Source organism: Muscardinus avellanarius, assembly GCF_963383645.1.
Source record: "Muscardinus avellanarius genome assembly, chromosome: 11".
Classification (NCBI taxonomy): domain Eukaryota; kingdom Metazoa; phylum Chordata; class Mammalia; order Rodentia; family Gliridae; genus Muscardinus; species Muscardinus avellanarius.
This window is the reverse complement of record NC_137797.1, coordinates 513,920-533,469: the sequence shown is the minus strand read 5'-3', so window position 1 is coordinate 533,469 and position 19,550 is coordinate 513,920. Positions and strand designations below refer to the sequence as shown.

Below are 19,550 nucleotides of genomic sequence, written 5' to 3'. Positions count from 1 at the left end.
ACTGCAAAAAAAATTAAATAAGTAGCCGGGTGTGGTGGCGCAAGCTTGTAATTCCTGCGCTTGGGAGGCTGAGACAGGAGGATTACGCAGGTTCGAAGCCAGTCTCAGCTAGCTTAAGAGACCCTGTTTCCAAATAAAAAATATAAAATAGGTTTGGGAATGTAGCCCTGAGGTAGCAGGTCCCTGGGTTCCACCTCCAGTACCACCACCAAAATAAATAAATAAATAAATAAATATAAATAAGAAAGAAAGACTAAAAAATAGGACTGGGGTGTAACTCAGAGGTGCAATGTCCCTGGGTTCCATTCCAAGTATTACAAAAATAAATAAATAAATAAATATAAATAAACAAAAAATAGGCTGGGTGTGGTGGTACACACTTGTATTCCCAGCATTTGGGAGGCTGAGACAGGAGGATCACAGACAGCTTCAGCTACTTAGTGAGGCCCTTTGCAACTCAGTGAGACCCTGTTTCAAAATAAAGAAAAAAAAAATAGGGCTGGAGTGTGGTTCAGAGGTAGAATGCCCCTGGGTTCCATCCCCAGTACCTCAATAAATAAATAAATAGATAAATAAATAAATAAAATAGGGATGGAAGCCAAGTATGTCTGCATACTTGTAAGTAATCCCAGCATTTGAGAAGCCAAGACAGGAGGATCACCATTAGGTGACCAGCCATGAGACCCTGCTTCGAGATAAATAGAGTCAGGGTGATGGCACACGCTTGTAATCCCAGCACTTGGGAGGCTGAGACAGGAGGATCGCACAGGTTCGAAGCCAGCCTCAGCTACTTAGTGAGGCTCTCAGCAACTTAGTAAGACCCTGTTTCTAATATAAAAATAGGTCTGGGAGTGTAGCCCCAGAGGTAGAAAGCCCCTGAATTCCATCCCCAGTACCACCACAAAAAAAAAAAGAAAGAAAGAAAGAAAGAAGATGATAAAATATAGGGCTAAGGGTATATATAGCTCAGTGGTAGAATGCCCCTGGGCTTAACACACACACACACACACACACACACACACACACACACACACACACCCTGCATCATCCTATTTCAGCCTCCTGCGTACTAGGCTTACAAGTGTATATGACCACTAAGTCCTCAACCCCTTACTAGCAATGTGCCCCCTGCTCTCAGGCTGTGCTCTTGAATCTTGCTTGTGTCCTGATCATTCTGAGCAGCTGGTGAGACCAAGAGGATAATGATCTCATGCCCCTTGGGACTGGGGGACCTGAGTGAACCCCAGCAGTCAGCAGGGCCTGCACAGGGTAGGGGTGAGGGGCCACCTCTTGCCTCATATTAGGACCTGGTCCCTAGAGCACAGGGTGAGGACCGGCTCAGCCTCACCAGCCCGGCAGCCCAGCCTGGGAGGACGGGAGCCAGGAGACCTGTGGGGCCACCAGATGGCGCTGGGGCTGGTCCAGCTGTGTCCCGCAGGGTGGCCCTCTGCTCCACCCCACTGCCCATGGACTACAGAGGGACAGGTGGGCAGCCAGGAGCAAGCCAGCCAACCAGCAGAGTGAAAAAGACAGATGTATTGGATTTACAATGAACAAGATTTACAAAAGGGGTGGGTGGTCCTGGCGGAGCTGCTTCCTGACCCCTCAGACATGGAGGGGCTCTGAGACAGCCTGTGTGACAGCTGACACCAGGACCCCCAGTCTGCTGGGCCCCGACGTCTGACGTCCGGCCACCTTTGAGGTGGGCCCCGCGGGGCTCCGGTCTGCTTGGAGGGCAGGGAGAGGTCGGGAAGGCTTCGTACCGCTTTTTCTCCTGGCTCCATCTGACTGACTGACAGACACACAGTCCGTGAACTGGCCCTGGGGGGCTTCAGGCACTGAGACCCCACCGGAGGCCAAACCCAGGGCATCCTGGAGGCTGCTGGTGCACAGGGAGGCAGGCTGAGGCCACACTGCCCCCGCGGCCCGGCGCGGCTTTGTAAGGCACGTTTGAGGATCACTCCACACAGAGAACAGCCGGTGCTGGTGTCAAGGGAGGAGCTGGTGCTGGCTCGGGCGCCGGGCAGTATTGCTCTGGAGAACGAGGCTACAGTCTACGGCAGGAGGCGGGCCCGCCGCACCCCCTCCAGATGCCCAGGGCACGTCTTCTGCTGGGAAGAGAAAAGGGCTCAGCCTTGGCCAGCTGGCCTCACCCCGAGGGGCTGCCCAGTGCTGGGCAGGGGCACCACACCTGGGCCTGGAGGCAGTATGGGCGGTTGAGGTCAGAGGTCGGTGACCTTGTTTTCCAGAGCAGCAGCGATCTGCTGCAGGCGGAAGGCCAGCTGCATCTTCTGGGCGGCAGGGTCCTCTTCCAAGGCATTGATGATCTGGGGGGGCAGGGGTCCCGTCAGACCGCAGGTCAGAGAGGGGCCGCCCGCGCCCAGCCCGCGCCCCACCTACCTCGTCATAGTACTTCTGAGTGTACTGGTACAGCTGGTGCAGTGCCACTAGTGTGTTCAGGGAGTCCGTGTGCGCCTGAGGGATGAGACGGGGTCATGGGAGAGTGTGACCCCCAGAGGGAAGCAGCTCACGGAGCAGAAGGTCGCACCCTGGCAAGAGGGGCCCATCAGCATCCCCGCCCCTCCAGAGGGCGGGAGGGCTGGCAGGGGAGGGGGTCCCAGGCCCGCCGCTGCCACCTTCTGGATGAGTGTCACTCTACCCTGCAGCCCAGCACCCAGCCCAGCCTGGGGCAGCCGGGTGGGAGGGGCCCTGGCTCAACCCCGTGGCCTTTACCCGGGAAATCTCTGCCAGGTGCGTGTTCATGTCCTGGTCGCTGACCTGCACCATCTGCCGGATCCCCTTGTAGTAACTGCAGGGACAAGGCAGTGCAGACTGAGGCCAGGCCCCAGGGTGCCCCGGGTGCCCGGACCCACGGCCCCCGCCCCACAGGCCAGGGCTGGCACACGCCGTGTCTGGAGGCAGGGTGGCACTCACTCCTCCACCATCTTCTTGTAGGTGGAGATCTCCTTCGCATACAGCAGCTTGTTGCTGGGAGAGTCCTGTGGAGAAGAAGCCCAGTTACACCAGGCCGGCTCAGCCTGCTCAGGTCCCCCATGGAAAGGGGTGGGGTGGCCCTGCCCAGATGCCCAAAACTTTATTTATTTATTTTGGTACAAGAGATTGAACCCAGAGACATTCTACCTCTGAGCTATAACCCCAGCCCTATTTTTAAAAAATTTAAAACAAGGTCTCACTAAGTTGTGGAGGGCCTAAGTGCTGAGGCTGTCCTTAAGCCCTGGATCCCCCTGTCTCAGCCTACAAAGTACTGGGACTACAAGCACGTGCCACTATGCCTGGCTCCCCCGGCCCTTTTTATTTTTATTTTGATTATTTATTTATTTATTTTTGGTGGTACTGGGGGTGAAACCCAGGGGCTTTCTACCTCCAGGCTATACTCTCAGACCTTTTTTATATTTTATTTGGAAACAGGGTCTCACTAAGTTGCTGAGAGCCTCACTAAGTAGCTGAGGCTGGCTTCGAACCCATGTGATCCTCCTGTCTCAGCCTCCCAAGCGCGGGGATTACAAGCGTGCGCCACCACGCCTGGCACCAGATCTATTTATTTATTTATTTATTTGGTGGTACTGGGGTTCCTGGAAGCCCTTCTACCTCCGGGCTACACTCCTAGACCTATTTTTACATTTTTATTTGGAAACAGGGTCTCCTAAGCCAGCATGCGTGGCTGGCTTCGAACCTGCGCAATCCTCCTGTCTCTGCCTCCCAAGCGTGGGGATTACAAGCGTGCGCCACCACGCCCGGTGGCACCAGATCTATTTTTAAAAAAATATTTTTATTTGGAAGCAGGGTCTCACTAAGTTGCTGAGAGCCTAAGTAGCTGAGGCTGGCTTCGAACCTGCACGATCCTCCTGTCTCAGCCTCCCAAGTGCAGGGATTACAAGCGTGCGTCCCCACGCCTGGCTCCTTTTTATTTTGAAACAGGGCTTGCTAGGTTGCTAAGTGTCTCACTAAGTAGCTGAGGCTGGTCTCAAACCTGAGATCCTCCTGTTTCAGCCTCCCAAGGGCTGGGATGATAGGAATGAGAAAACATGCCAGGCTGGCCCTAACTTTTCATAAAGAAAACTGCACCTCCACAGGCATGGTGGTGCACACCTCTAACCCCAGAACTCGGGAGCTGAGCAAGAATTCAGGTACAAGGCCAGCCTCAGCAATTTGCCAAGACCCTGCTTCAAAACAAAAAATAAAAAGGGTTGGGAGTACAGTTAAAATGTCCCTGGGCTCAGCCAGGCGTGGTGACACACGCTTGTAACCCCAGTGCTTGGAAGACAGAGACAGGAGGATCACACAGGTTCGAAGCCAGCCTCATCTACTTGGTGAGGCTCTCAGCAACTTAGTGAGACCCTGTTTCCAAATAAAGTATAAAATAGGTCTCGGAGTGTTGTCCAGAGGTAGAAAAGCCTCTGAGTTCTATCCCCAGTACCACAAGAGAGGGAGAGGGAGAGGGAGGGGGAGGGGGAGGGGGAGAGGGAGACGGGGGGGGGGGAGAGAGAGAGAGAGAGAGAGAGAGAGAGAGAGAGAGAGAGAGGGAGGGAGGGAGGGAGGAAGAGGATATGAATGAATGTCCTTGGGTTCAGTCAACAGTTTGAGCCCCAGGAGAAAAAGACTGTACTTCTGTGGCCCATGCCTTTAATCCCAGCTACTAGAAGGCTACGGCAGGAGCATCTTGTTACAGACCAGCTGGGGAACTCAGTGAGACACCATCTCAAAATAAAGGAATGAGCCTGTAACTTAGTTGTAGATCACTTGCCTGGCATGTGTGTGTGAGATTCTGAGTTCAATCCCCAGAACCATAGCCAGGCGTGGTGGCACACACTTGTAATCCCTGCGCTTGGGAGGCTGAGACAGGAGGATCACACAGGTTCGAAGCCAGCCTGAGCTGGCTTAAGAGACCCTGTTTCCAAATAAAAATATAAAATAGGTCTGGGAGTGTAGCCCGGAGGTAGAAGGCCCCTGGGTTCCATCCCCAGTACCACCAAAAAACAAAAACAAAAACAATCCCCAGAATAATAAAGATATGAAAAAGAAAAAAAAGAGTCAGGTGTGGTGGAACACATCTGTAATATCAGTGCTTGGGTGGCTGAGACAGGAGGTCACAGGGTCAAGAGTAAATTGAGACATTCAGTGAGCTCCTCGTTCAAAGTAAAAAATTATCCCAGTGCTTGGGAGGCTGAGGTGGGAGGATCACAAGTTTGCAGCCAGCCTCACCTATTTAGTGAGGCCCTCTGCAACTTAGTGAGACCCTGTTTCAAAATAAAGGATTAAAAAATAGGGCTAGGGGGTATAGCTTGAAGGTAGATGCCCCTGGGTTAAATCCCCAGTACGAAAAAAAAAAGTAAAAAATTAAATAGGTAGGGTTGGGGAGCCAGGCATGGTGGCACATGCCTGTAATCCCAGTACTTAGGAGGTTGAGGCAGGATGTTTCCAAATTTGAGTACAGACTCAGCCAGTAGTGAGATGCTCATCAACCTAGATGACCTTGTTTCCAAATTAAAAATAAAATCAGACTGGGGGTGTAGCTTGAAGGTAGAATCCCTCTGGGTTTAATCCCCAGTACCACACACACACAATACTATGAAATAAAATAGGCTGGGGGTAGCCAGGTGTGGTGGCGCTCACTTGTCATCCCAGCATTCGGGAAGCTGAGACGGAGGATGGCGGTTCTCAGCCAGCCTCAGCTACTTAAGTGAGGCCCTCTGCATCTCAGTGAGAGCCTGTTTCAAAATAAAAAAATAAAAAATAGGACTAGGAGTGTAGCTTGGAGGCAGAGTGCCCCTGGGTTCCTTCCCCAGTACTGCAAAACAAAACAAAACAAAACCAACAACCTGTATTTCTGCCCGTTGTGCTTTGTAGTAAAGCCGTGGCTGCCTGTGTCAGGAGGGAGGCCCCCAGGAGTGGAAGGAGGTGGGTCCTGGCATCTCCTTCCCGGCAGCCCCACATCCACGTCCACCTCCTGCCCACTCTACTGATCCAAGCTTTGGCCCCCCGTGTGCAAGCCCCCTGCCGGCTGCTTCTCACCCCACCTTGGCCACGGCGGTCCCCAGGCCACCCGATGGCACAGGATGCCCAGGCCGTCCTGGCCGGCTGGCCAGCTCTCCCCGTTCCCGCCAGGACCCCGGCGCCACTCACACGGCTCAGCTTGTGCTCGGTGCGCGTGCAGGCATCCATGAAGGTCTGTGCGATGACGGAGAGCGAGGCGTCCACCACCTCGTGGACGTGCACGTCGAAGATGAAGTGCGGGTTCTTGAGGATGTTCACCCAGAAGCGGAGCGGTAAACTGCGCAGGGGACAGGGAGTGAGGGGCCGCTGGGCGGGGCCGGGCGGGCGGAGCAGGGCCAGACTGGGCGTGGCCACCGGGGCGGGGCCGGACAGACTGGGCGGGGCCGCTGGGGCCTGGTGGCCGGGCGGGTGGGGCGGGGCCTCTGGGGCGGGGCCGGACAGACTGGGCGGGGCCGGGCGGGCGGAGCAGGGCCAGACTGGGCGTGGCCATCGGGGCGGGGCCGGAAAGACTGGGCGGGGCCGCTGGGGCCTGGTGGCCGGAGCAGGGCCAGACTGGGCGTGGCCATCGGGGCGGGGCCGGACAGACTGGGCGGGGCCGCTGGGGCCTGGTGGCCGGAGCAGGGCCAGACTGGGCGTGGCCATCGGGGCGGGGCCGGACAGACTGGGCGGGGCCGCTGGGGCCTGGTGGCCGGGAGGGCGGAGCAGGGCCAGACTGGGCGTGGCCATCGGGGCGGGGCCGGACAGACTGGGTGGGGCCTCTGGGGCCTGGTGGCCGGGCGGGTGGGGCGGGGCCTCTGGGGCGGGGCAAGGCGGCCTCACCTGTTGGTCTTCCAGATGTGGATGGTGTCTTCGTCCTTAATGTCGTGCTTCTCGGCCTGCTCGTCCAGGAAGTCGAAGAAGTACTTGACTGCGGGCGGCACGGCGTGCCCAGGCGCCAGCACGCTCTGGAAGAAGTTGTCTACGAACTGCTGCAGCGTGCCCTGTGGGGAGGGTGGGCGTGACCGGGCGCAGGGCTCCCAGGTGCGCCCACCCGCGCCCGCCCGCGCCGCCCACCTTGACGGACAGCAGCCGCGTCAGGTAGATCTCCGTGATGGCCTTGGTGCGCTCCTTCTCCTTCATGCTGCCTCGCTTGGACTTGCCCTCGTCCACCTCATCTGCAGGTCGCACCAGGTGCCACACGCGGTTCTCCTCCTCCAGCAGGGCGTGGCCTGCGGGCACGGGGAGCTGAGGAATGGGCCCCGAGCCCGGCCCTACCCACCCACGGGCCCAGGGCTCCCCAGGGGGTGGACTCACGCTCCCCAGGCAGGTCCTGCTGGCTGTCCTCTGGCTGCTGGGAGACCCCCACCTTGGACAGGATGAGGGTGGCGCCGTCCCGGACCTGGGATGGAAGGGCCAGAGTCTGAGGATGGCGTGCTCCCCCTTGGGGCTCGGCCGCCCCGCCCCACCACACTCACGTTGTAGTGCATCAGGGTGTTGATGCGCTTCCACCGGCCCTCCCGCTGGGAGGTCAGGTCCAGGTCGGACAGAATCTGGGCCGTGGACCCAGGACGCCACTCTGTGGATAGACACGGCCCGCTCACTGCGCCCGCTGGCCCCGCTGCAGAACGCTCTGCAGGCCCCTCCCAGGCAAGAGCAGACACAGGGCTGGCTGGGGTGAGGGGCCCCACTCACCCAGAACCACACTGTCGGGCTTGGGCCAGCAGGAGCAGGGCTGTGTGCGGTACACCTGGTCTATGATCTTCTCCTTGACCTGAGAGATGGTGTCGCAGTTGAGGACCTTGACCGGGACAGCGTCGACCCCCTCGTCCTGCACGATTACACTCACCGTCTGCAGAGAGACACAGGGTGAAGGGCCAGTGGGGGGCCTCGCTCTGACCACCCACCAGCCTCTACCCACTCACACTCACTGCGGCCTGACTTCAGGGAACACAGGCACAGAACACATGCCAAGGCCTCACTCACACAGTCTACCCACGCATGCCCTGTGGGTGCTGGGGCTGGGGTCAGGACATTGGCAGCGTGCCCTCCAGGGGCACCTGCCTCACTGACCCTGGCCCTCCAAAGCACAGTGTCACAGGCTGCCTGGCACAGGCCCAGCCCAGCAGGCACACCACAAGGTGCACTGCCAGAGGCAGGCAGCCTCTGTTTCAGCGCCCCAAAGCCCTCCCTGACCCCGGCTCTGCTGCCCCAGCCCTGGAGGCTCCTGTCCACAGCCAGGCAGAGTCCAGGCCCCTTGCTCGGCCTCTGAGGAGCTCCTGCTGCCTTCCAGGGCCCTGGGGACTCACCAGGGGCGCATACTCAACGTCGTCCCCCAGGAGCCCTGTGTCATTGAGGGTGTACTTGGCCTTCTTCTGCACAGCGTCCACCGGTCCCTTCTCTACCTGGTGTTTGATGGCCTTGAAGAGCTTGTATAGAGGCTCACCTGCAGTGTCCTGGAGCAATGCAGGGTGGCCGTGTGAACCAGAGGGGTGGGACTGACCACACCAGGGCAGGAAACACAGCTGTCCAGTGGGGTCGGGACACTCCACCTTCAACCCTGGGGCGCACCCACCTTGAGGTACTGGTACAGACAGATGGACATCCAGTTGGACAGCATCCTTTCTACCACTGTCTCAGACCTGAGGGTACAGACAAGACTGTAAGACCCAGCTGGCTCTTTAAGTATCTGTTGACCCGCAAACTGGCCCAGTCGGCCCCTCCAGGCCCTAGGGGCCCATCAAGGTACACGAGCTGGCTCCGACTGGGGCCTGTCACCCCGGCTGCCCGACCTGAGGCCAAGGTAGGAGCAGCGCAGGAACTAGCAAGACCTGGGCAACCAGAAGTGGACTCTGGTTTCAGGCCTGCTGCCGGAGCCACCCCTCCACCCAGGGATGCGCCTCTCCCTCCTACTGCCCGCTCATGGGGTGCTGAGCGGGCCTGCCCTCCTGCCGCCGCCTCTCCACACCGCGCACCTGCGCAGCATCAGCTTGGGGTTCTTGGCCACCACATACTGCTCCATGAGCTCTAGGAAGAGCGTGCGCATGATGTCCGTGTAGTACTCAAGCTTCCCGTGCAGCGCCACCGTCAGCAGCGAGGCAAAGTAGACCTTGGCCCGGGCGGAGAACTCGCGCTGGCTCTCCAGGGTGTGGATGAACTGTGGGGGAGGCCATCAGAGCCGGTCCAAGGCTGCCCCGCCCCGCCCAGGCTGCCCAGCCCCGCCCAAGCCGTCCCAGCCCAGCCCAGCCCAGCCCAGGCCTTCCAGCCCCGCCCCACCCTGCCCAGCCCAGCCCACTCACACTGATGAGGAAGGACTTGCTGTTGAGCAGGTTGGAGAACTGGTAGAGGGCCTGCTCCACCACAGGTCGCCGCGACGCGGGGATGTCCAGCTTGCCGGTGATCATGACGTCCTTGTCTCCGTCCTTGGAGGGCAGGAAGAAGACGCGGTCAGTGTAGGTCTTGTAGTCCAGCGTGGGGATGCCCGCCTCATGCACGTCACTGGTCTGGTCCTCCATCTCAATCATCAGGTCTGGAGACGGGAGGCCAGGGTGAGGCACCCGGATGCCCACCACCGCCACCAAGCCCCTCAGCGTCCAGCCCTGACGGGGCCCCAGAGCTCGTGTGGAGGGCGGTCTGCGGGCCTGCTCCCAGGGCTACCTGTGAACTCCTTCTTGCAGCGGTCCCGCACGCTCTCCTCCAGGCCCTCCAGCTGGGACTTGATCTTCTCATACTCCCGTTCGGCCTGTTGGCTCTTCCTCCTGCGGGGGCACCGAGAGGCTCCTGGGTCCCAGGGACCAGCCGCGGGACACCAGGACCAGAGGCTCTCACACCTCTGGGGCAGCAGGTGAGGCTGTGGGACGACAGGGAGGGCCAAGGGCCCCTGCTGCAGCTCACCAGTAGCAGTACACGGACACAGCGATGATGGCTACCATGGGCACAATGACCAGCGGCAGGATGAGGCTGAGCGGCACGTCACTGGCCCGTGTGTCGTACTCCACGCGGCCCAGCACCCACTCTCGCGAGCCAAACTTCACCTGCGGGGAGGCCTGAGTGTGGGTCGCGGCTCCCACCCCGCTGCCGGGCAAACCAGGCCGGCCCTCCCCAGCCCCTGCCCTCCACGCACAATGAACTCCGGCAGGTTGTGGGCCGTGTCCCGCTTCTGCCGCCTCTTGGGCGGGGGCTGCACCTCGGGGGGCTCGCAGTACAGGTCAGTCTCGGTGAGCGTCTTCATGATGCAGCGCTCGGCACCCACAAAGGCCTCAGCCTCCTGCAGCGTCATCGCCTTGTTCAGGTTGGTCCCCTGAGGGGCAGCGGCAGAGGTCAGGATGGCTGGGAAGGGGTGCTGAGCGCCCAGGGCATCCCCGCACCAGTGTCACCCGGTCCAGGGCTGTGGCCTTCCTTACCCGGGCGTGGATGAGTTTGTTGACCTGCTTCTTGACGCCACCTGTGAAGTTTTCAAAGGTGGGGTCCGCCACATACTCAAAGGCGCCAGCCTCGGTCCTGAGCAGGGCACGGTGCCCGTCCATCTGTATCAGTACTGTGAGGTTGTAGGCCTCGGGCTCCTCGGGGACAGCAGGGGAGAGGAAGACCACCTTGGTGTCGTTGTAGAACTCATACTCAGTGCCTGTGACCTGCAGGAGGGGTCCAGTGGGTCCAGGCCATCAGCCACGTGGTGCAGACCCACTCCTCCCGGGCATGTCCCGGCCCACACCCAACTGACCATCACGGGCTGCAGGGGTCCAGCCTCACGCCGCCGCCGCCAGGACTGCAGGGGCTCAGCGATGACCACCATGGCGAACTTCTGGATGAGGCTGAAGCCCTGGCCGGTGACGTTGATGCTCCGGCCACCACTGCAGGGAGGGAGTGGGGCCAGGAGTGGGCTGAGCCAGGCAAGGAAGGCCCCAGACAGCGCCAGGCGGACACCCTGTGGGCCTGGCTCCCAGCATCCCTGGCAGGCCAATGTGAGCAGACGGTGGGGGCTGAGTAGGAGTCATGCTCACAGGGCAAGGGCACTTGGGTCTGGAGAACAGTTATGTAGGACTTACACACAAGCGGGCCCCTCTGGGTTCCTAGAAGGAAGCCCATCTGGGGATGGTGGCATTTCCCAAGGGATTCCTCCTGCTGCCCAGGTCAGCAGAAGGCACACAGGAGGTGGCCGGAGGCTATGGGCTGGGGACCAAGGGGCTCAGCCAATGAGGAGCCGCACCTGACGAAGCTCCGGAGCGGCTCAAAGGCCCGCAGCACCGGGTTCTCACGGTACACGAAGGAGACGCCAGGACTCGGCACGCGGGAGCCCCCGTAGGAGATCTCCAGGGCCGCTTCGCCCAGGGTGGACTGGGGGCCCGTGATGCACTGCAGCTGCGCCCCAAACTTCGTCCTGGGGTGGGAGGTGCCAGTCAGCGTCGACCAGCCCTGGGCCGGCTGCGGGGGCCGGTCCCAGTGCCCCCTGCCCAGTGGGGCAGACTCAGGGTTACAGCAGGAGGATCCCCATCCTGTCCCCAGGGCCAGGGCCAACCAGACTCGCAGCCGTGGATGACACCCACACTTCACAAGGGACATCGCTGAGGGTCACCCGCACGTCCTCCTTGGAGCCTGTGTCCAGGTGGGTGCCGCTGATGGTCAGTGTGGTGCCGCCAGCCTGTGGGCCCTGCCTCGGCTCCACGCTGAGGGGCTGTGGCTGCTGCAAGAGCAATAAATAGGTGCAGGATTAGGGCAGAAGCTCCGGGACAAGCCCTCTGGCTCGGACCCTTGCAGACAATGACTCCTTAGAAGACTACGAGGCAGTGGCTGGAACCCACTCCCCAGCAGGCAGGTCCTGCCCAGGACTCATGAGGGCCAGACACTTACTTGGTAGGTGAACTGGACACTGGGTGGCGAGTGGCCGATTTTTCCGCTGACATCTACTGTGACCCCCCCAGTGAGGGGCGCCTCTGCAGCCTCAACTAAACACACGATCCTGGGGAGACAGAACCACTAGCTCTGGAACCCCGTAGGTGTGTGCAGAACATCACCTGGCGTAACATGGCGCACACCAGAACCACATCCCTCCTCATGGACAGCTTTCCCCATTGCCCATCACAGGCCCAGGGCCCCAGGCTGAGGGCACCAGCTTACCGGGTAGACACAGAGTACCATTCTGGCTCAAAGGCACAGTTCTGTCCAGCCACAGTGATTGCTTTGACGTCGTCGGCTCTGATGCCCAAATTGGACCCAAAGATGGTGATGTGGATGCCCCCGCCCAGCGGGCCCGTCTCAGGCTGGATCTGTAATAGGCAGAGCCCAATGATCGGGCAGCTCGGGTGGGAAGGGAATGTGTACATGGGGAGTGGCCAGGCTGAGACAGGGCTCACCCCGGTGATGGCAGGCGGTGGGCACTCAGAAGTGGCGTTGCTGCACAGAGCCTCGTACACGCACCTATTCTGTCCACGGCACCACACGCACCTATATTCAGGGTCAGCAGCCAGGCACAGGCTGCAGTCACTGCGGCCAAAGGAGCAGTTGTAGAGGGTCACTGTGGAGAGAGCGTGGGGTCAGCGGCTGCGCAGCCCCGAGCCCCACCCTCGCCCAGCCCCACCCACCTTGGAGCCTGCTGTCGATGTTCTTGCCATAGGACTTGACGTAGAGGTGCAGGGGCAGAGTCTCATTGGCGTCATGGGACAGCTAGGGGGACAGGGGGACATGCTGGACTTCCTGCCTCCACCCAGAGGCATGGCGTCCCTAGGGTGACCACCAGCAGCCTAGAGCAGGGCATGGTCCCCTCACTGCCAAGTGTGAGCAGGGGCTGCTGGGAGCCAGAGGGAGAGCACCAGACAAGACACAGCACGCCAGGCTGTCCCGGAGGCAACACGGTCCCGAGATGTGGAGATGCTCAACATGGGAGTAGCAGGCCAGCCCCTGGCCAGGCTCTTGGTCTCAGGGGCCTCCCTCCACCCGTCCCACCATCCTGGAGGTAGCACCCCACCCCGGAGCCCCAGGGTCCAGGGGCCTGTCTACCATGGAGCGTACCTTTGGGGTCCGAAAGGAGAAGGTGCCTGGCTTCTGCATGGTCACCGGCTCCTCAAACTTGAGCAGGTCACTGCCCACATGCAGAGAGAAACCCTACAAACAGTCTAGTCAGGATGCTACAGGCAAGCCAGCCCACTTGCTCTGAGAGCCCCAGCACCCTGGCCCCTGCTCAGAACTCCAGCCCCACGCCTCAGTACTCCTGGGCTGGTGCCAAGCTTCACCACAGGACCTCCTGGGCCCTTGAGCTGCCTGGCTCCCACCTGTGTCCACAGAAGACTCTAAACCTCCCTGTGTGGGTGGCCCTGAGCGGCCCCACCAACTGATCCACACCTGGCCACCCACCCAGCCCCTCGAAAGCCAGACTCTCTTCTCTCCTGTCTGCACTCAGTGCCCCTGAGGGCCTCATCTGCCCCAGCTACCCGCTGGCCTCTCTCACTGCCCTAATCTGTCCTAATCTGACTATTCTCCTTGTATGCTGGGCCCTGAGTGGCGGAGGCCAGAGGGGCCCAGGGACTCCAACTTCTTTTTTGTGGGGATGTATTGTGGATTGAACCCAAACTACATGCCCAACTCCTTTTGATTATTTATTTTTGGTGGCACTGGGGATTGAACCTAGAGGAATTCTACCTCTGAGCTATATCCTAGCTCTACATATAAGTTTTTGTGTTTTTTTTTGGGGGGTCTGGGGATGGAACCCAGGGACATTCTACCTCCGAACTACACACATCCAGCCCTATTTTTTTTCTTCTTTATTTTGAAACAGGGTCTCACTGAGTTGCAGAGGGCCTAAGTAGCTGAGGCTGTCTGCAAACTGCGATCCTCCTGTCTCAGCCTTCCTAATACTAGAATTGCAAGCATGTGCCACCATGCCCAGATTCCCTTATTCTTTATTTTGAAACAGGGTCTCACTAAGTTGCAGAGTGCCTTTCTAAGTAACTGAGGCTGGCCACAATCCCATGATCCTCCTGTCTGCCTCCCACATACTGGGATTACAAGCATACACCACCACATCCAGCCACCACATTCAGCTTATTTTTCATTTTTGAAATGGTCTTGCTAGATTGCTGAGGCTAGCCTTAAACCCGCAATTCTCTTTTCTCATCCTTCCAACCACTGAGATCACATGTGTACACCCCGTGCCAGGCGGTGGGGCTCCAGTTCTGGGGGCACAGACCCTCCCTCAGCCGGCCTGGACCACCCACCTTCACTGTGTCCAGGTTCTTGCCCTGGAAGGTCACATCTGTCTCGTGGTTCATGGGGATCACCAGAGGGCTGGGGTCCAGGAACTGGGGACAGTTGTCCTCCTGGAAGAGAGTGAGAGCGGTCAGGAGCCGCCTGGCCATGGCTGTGGCCAACCTCGGCCCCCAGCCCCAGCCTCACCATGTGGGCGCGGATGATGCTGTCCTCCGGGTTGAGCGAGGCCTCCCGGCACTCGTGGTACCGCAGGTCCCACTGGCAGGTCCAGCGGTTGCTGGCACAGGAGATGCACCTGGGGAACGGTGGCGAGGGTCTGAGGGGTGCCAGGTCTTGGGCGGGGCTGGGCTGGCCGGTGCCCTCGAGGCAGTGGGAAACTCACGGCAGGTTCTCCACTAAGCTCATGGCCTCCGGGCAGTCATAGAAAGGGTACTCATGGGAGGTGAGGAAGACGCCGCCCTGCTTGAAGAGGAGCTGAATGCTCACCGCCACGTGGTCTGCAGAGGCAGTGGGGGGCGTCAGGCAGTGGCTTCAGAGGAGGGGTGGGCCTGAGCGTCGCGCCCTGGGTCTTGGGGGCCTCCCAGGGCTCCCTGGCCCCGCCTGGCCTGCCAGCAGCTGTAGCTCAGGTGTTGGCTCCCAGCGCTGGGCTCGCCTTGCTCCCCGGGGACTGGCTCTCTCACACCTTCTCTCTGTTCCCGCAGGTGCTGAGGCCAGCAGCCCTTGGAGTCCGGCTGGGAGGGTCAGCCAGGTCCTTGCTCCCGTCACTGCCCCACTGTTCCCAGCACTCAAGCGACAAGGCATCTGCCCTGGCCCACATTGGGTCCCTGCCCTCTGGGGACAGCCCCACACATCTCAGGCTAGAAAGGGCAGGGAGGGGCACCTCACAGACCACAGTGCCAGGGACCTGGCCCCAGCACTGCTCCAAAAGTGGGAAAGGAGGAACAGGTAGGAAAGGCTCAGGCTGTGTTCAGGGGTCTCTGAGCCGCCGTGGTGCCACCTGCACCCACACTTCCCTAGGACATGCCCCGCCCATGGGCTCTAGGATGAAGACCCCCCCTTCCAGGCCTGCACCGGGGAACTAGCCCACATGTGTCCTGACAGCTGGGGCCCATGGTGAGCAGGGAGCCCTGCTGCCCACGCTGTGTGAGGCCTCACCCTGGCCAGCTGGCGTGCTGGGGATGCTGCTCGGGGAGTTGCAGGTGACCGTGTCCCCCTGTACATGGGCAGGGTGTGGCACCGAGTCACCAAAGAGACACAGCAACTCGTCCTGTGCAGTCAGGGCGGGCAGGGGGCTGACAGTCAGCTGCACCTGAGGGAGGAGAGAGTGAGGCTTCGGGTTGGCCCCAGCATCCATCCAGCTGCCCTCAGTCCAGCAGCTCCTGGGCCTGCCTCTGGCCACCCCGCCCGCTCCGTGGTGCACCTCGCCCTGGGCCCGCCGGCTCATGTTCTGAGGCTGGGCGTCAGTGATGGTCACGCAGGACTTGTCCCGGCTCCACAGCCAGTGGCCAGTCTCGCCGGCCCGCGGGCATTCAGCTCTCCTGGTGCACCTGTGAGGACGGGGCAGCCTGGTTCTCAGGCCCTGGGGCAGGGTCATCTTCTCCCCAACACAGGAATGTCCCCCCATCCTGCCACAGGCCCGGGTGCCAAACCAAGATACTCACCGTCCCTCAACGACACACCAACCACAGTAGGGGTCCTGGGAGTCCCGGCACTGGGTGCAGGTCAGGTAGCTCAGGCACTCCTGCACAGGGAGCCGGAACACCTGGGGCCACAGACACAGGGCTCCCTCAGACCCAAGTCTCCTGGACTGCCAGCTTGCCCCATCTTTAGCTCTGCCCTGCAAAACCTCAGGCACCAGCTTAGGCTTGTGGGCATCTGGAGTGGCCACGTGTCCGACCCTCACACCCTGTCCTGGACTTATCTCCCCCAGAGTCCCGGCTGTGGTGCCCACACTCTGCACCCTAACCCTCCCCCAAATGCAGAGGCCGGGCCTGTGTCCCCAGTGGCTGAACTCACAGGGCCACCCCAGCGCTCCCTGCCTTCCTAGCCATCTCTGGGGTTAGCCACTCAGAGAGTGAGCGCAGCCCCTTCTGTCAGGATGGGGGTAGAGATGGCTGACCTTGTCCTGGGTCATGGCATACAGACTGGCCAGGTCTCCAGACAGCACCAGGTCCCGCTTGACTCTCTTGTTGATCTCCACGAGGATAGAGCCGTACTCCTCAGAGGTTCCATTTGGGGCCAGGTACACCTGTGGGCACAGGACGGGGTGTGAGGGTAGGGGCCACATGCACGGACGGCCCTCCAGAGCCTCCCTGCCCAGCCCCAGCCTCACCTTGAGGATCCGGCCATCAGAGGTGCCAAGGAAAGCCACAGTGTGCCCATCCTCAGCGGTCACCGTCACAGCTGTGAGATTCAGGCCTCCGCGCTGCAGCACAGCCATGGCTGTGAGTCCATCACGACTGCCCAGCGGATAGGGCAGGTGCTCGGAGCCACACGGGAAGCTCTCGCTGGCACCCTGTTGGGCACAGCAGCAACAGTGGGCAGGGACCTCCTTGCCCGAGGACCCTCCTACTCAGGTTCCAGCCGAGAGTCGGACCCTAACCCCCAGACATGTGGCCACACACAGGTCCCTGAGAAAAAGGTCTCCCAGAGCGCGGACCCCCACCCCTCCGTCTACCACGCTCGCTCTCTGCACGGATGTGGCAAAAAAGCCACGCTGAGAAACATTGCCCACATGGCCAAGCCTCTAGCTGACCCACCCCTCAGAGCAATGCAGTCCTATACCCTCTGAAGCAGGAAATGGGGCAAAAATCTCCAGGGCCTACCAGCACGTGGCCGCCACACTGGATCTCGCCGTGAAAGGGTTTATAGAAGGTGTTTCCGCCCGTTTCCCGGGTGCCCCTGTAACAGGCATTGCGGTTGGCTTCCATCTTGGCATGGACCTCATCGAGTGGGAACAGGCAGAGGCCGGCGCCAAGCCCCCCGCTGCTCCGGCCATCCCTGCTGAAGACGGCGTAGAGTACCCTGCCGGCCCCTGGTGCGGCCACAGAGGCGGCCAGGCAGGCGCCAAAGGCAGGGCCCTGGGTGTCGCCAGGGTCTTGGCACTGCAGGTCCATCTCCACGTAGGAGTAGTAGGAGGAGTCGTCTTTGCACATGCGAGCTAGCAGCGTGCGGTTCTGGGCCGGGTGCTTGTCCTGCTGGTTGAAGAGGAAGAACACATAGGGGCCATCCTCGAAGGCTGCCACGAATTGCTGCGTGTTGGTGGACAGGTAGCCGGCCTTGAAGGTGGTGTGGTCCGAGAAGGCCTCGAAGGCCTCCCTGCCGTCCACCCGGTCCAGCAGGCGGGTGCTCACGATGATGCCGTTGTCGTGCGGGCCGTTGCCTTTGCCCACAAACAACACACGCTCCCCGCCGGGGCGCGTGGATGTCACCAGCCCCACGGTGGCCACACTTTCGTCATTGCTGGCCACGAAGGACTTCTCACCACTGCCGTCCTCGTAGAAGAGGCGCGTGGAGATGTTGCTCAGGGCACGCAGGGCGCAGATGCCCTTGAAAAGGCTGCCGCATTCGACCAGGCGCGCCCCAGGGGGGTCGAGTAGCAGCAGCTGGTTGGTGTTGTCAGTGGACACCGCCTCGTGGCACTGGCTGGCCTCAATGGGTGGTGTGCACTTCCTGTTGTCCAGGGCGGGGCCCGTGACCGCCCGCTGCTGGAGGTGTAGCCTGGCACTCAGCTGGTACAGGGCGTTCACTGCCCCCGCATACACCACACCGGAGGCCTCGTCCACAACCAGGTGGTTCAGCTCCGTCTCGCTGCGGAAGAAGTCCAGCTTGCGGGGTCGCAGGCTCAGGCCCAGGCCCACCAGGCCCAGCAGAGTTAGGGCCCACAGCGACCGTGCCATTGCCAGGCACCTGGGGGGGAGGGAAGAGTGGTCAGGGGAGCTCCCGCCAGAGTACCAAGGGCCTCCCCAGGCCCTTCCCATCTGGCCCCTGCCTGGATGACTTGAACTTGGGCCAGAGAGGGTTGTGGTCCTCAGGAGCAGTGGAGCCCAGTGCCCAGCTTCCCTCTGGAAAGCGGGAGCCATTTCCCAGTCCTTTTCAAAAAGTTCACTCCGTAGTCTAACCTATGACAAGGGCCAAGCCACCACTACTGCACTCAAGTGGAGGCCTAGGACCCCTGGCCTCCGCCTCCAGGTACTCAGAGCACCCGAAGGCCAACCCTTCCAGGAGTTTCCCATGGTATTCATATCCATGCGCCCCATGACCTCAGGAAATCTAGGTGATGACAGTCATCAGCCCCAGTACACAGGTCCAGGCGGACACAGTCACGCACCGTTCTCCACCTGGTCCTAGGCACAGTGCAGACCAGGGCTCCTACTGCACATGCTGTTTACACCTGCCCAGCCTTGTCCACCTCCACCCGCTGATCTCTCCCAACGCCCTTCGGAGCCTCCAGGCCCACCAGGCCCCTCAGTCTGGGTGGACGGGCAAAGAAGTCAGCAATGTTCACCCACAGCTCCTCGCCCCGCCCCTGCTCCAGGGCCGAGTCTTGGTGTGGGAATGGGAGAGGCAAAACTCTGGGAGGGGCTTCCAGGGAGGTGTGAGGCACCCCAGACCCACCGGGTCTGAGAGGGTGGCCCCCAGTTCTGGGTGGCAGTGGGACACGGTAGAGCTACGTGCCTGTGTCAGAGCACGTGGCCCTGTGTGGACGGGGCTGGATGTGGGACAGAGTTGAGCTGCTACTGCTGCGGCAAGGCTAAGGGCTCCCGATGTGTGGAGGGCCTGAGGCCCCGCAAGTGGACCCTCCCCAGCTCAGGCACTGGCATCGTGGGAGCAGGGGCAGGTAGTGCCATTCTGCCTTTGGGCCTGTCACCTTGAGGTGGCCCTAAACTGCTCACTCTGGGGATCCCTGTTCTGGCCAGAGCCCTCTCCTGATGCTTGCAAGCACCTCACTCCTGGACCCACTGACCTTCCCTGAGTACCTATTCCCAGTGTGACAGGTACCAGCGCGACTGGGGCTCCTAGAGGTCCAGGAAAGCCCTGCCCATGGTGCCCAGCACCACTGATGCCCAGGTGCCAGTGGCAGAGACTTCCCACCCAGAGCCCAGTAGTGTTCCTCCGGGGCGCTTGCTACTCTAAGCACCTCCTTGCCATGCTCTGATTTCCTAGAAAAACAATTATTTTTCTCACTGCCCATTTAAAGGGTTTTTTTTTTTTTTTTTGGTACTGGGGATGGAACCCAGGGGCATTCTACCTCTGAGCTACAACCCCAGCCCCCGCCCTTTAAAAAAATTCTTTATTTTGAAACAGAGTCACACTGAGTTGCAAAAGACCTAAGTAGCTGAGGCTATCCATGAACTGCA

At 60.4% G+C, this 19,550-nt stretch overlaps 1 protein-coding gene across 6 annotated transcripts; it reads right to left on the bottom strand.

The window, feature by feature from the left end:
• Positions 1-2,222: 2,222 nt before the first annotated feature.
• Positions 2,223-18,089, bottom strand: PLXNB2 (plexin B2; the record flags this gene model as incomplete). 6 transcript variants are annotated; one of them, XM_080706614.1, is made up of 35 exons in its annotated part: positions 2,223-2,327; positions 2,401-2,475; positions 2,734-2,809; positions 2,935-2,999; positions 6,145-6,292; positions 6,835-6,995; positions 7,069-7,223; positions 7,309-7,393; positions 7,470-7,570; positions 7,687-7,843; positions 8,301-8,447; positions 8,567-8,633; positions 8,967-9,148; positions 9,291-9,520; positions 9,649-9,749; positions 9,886-10,025; positions 10,115-10,291; positions 10,395-10,622; positions 10,703-10,841; positions 11,198-11,368; positions 11,535-11,671; positions 11,839-11,947; positions 12,106-12,254; positions 12,342-12,502; positions 12,570-12,651; positions 12,997-13,089; positions 14,199-14,300; positions 14,377-14,485; positions 14,573-14,687; positions 15,346-15,499; positions 15,611-15,737; positions 15,852-15,952; positions 16,310-16,438; positions 16,523-16,705; positions 17,016-18,089. In XM_080706614.1, 35 exons carry the CDS (start codon positions 18,087-18,089, stop codon positions 2,223-2,225), a joined length of 5,535 nt encoding a protein of 1,844 aa, XP_080562740.1. The 6 variants fall into 6 exon arrangements, with proteins under 6 accessions (XP_080562740.1, XP_080562741.1, XP_080562745.1 ...); XM_080706615.1 differs by having other exon boundaries at positions 10,712-10,841; XM_080706619.1 differs by having other exon boundaries at positions 6,835-6,890; positions 10,712-10,841.
• Between the last annotated feature and the right edge of the window lie 1,461 nt (positions 18,090-19,550).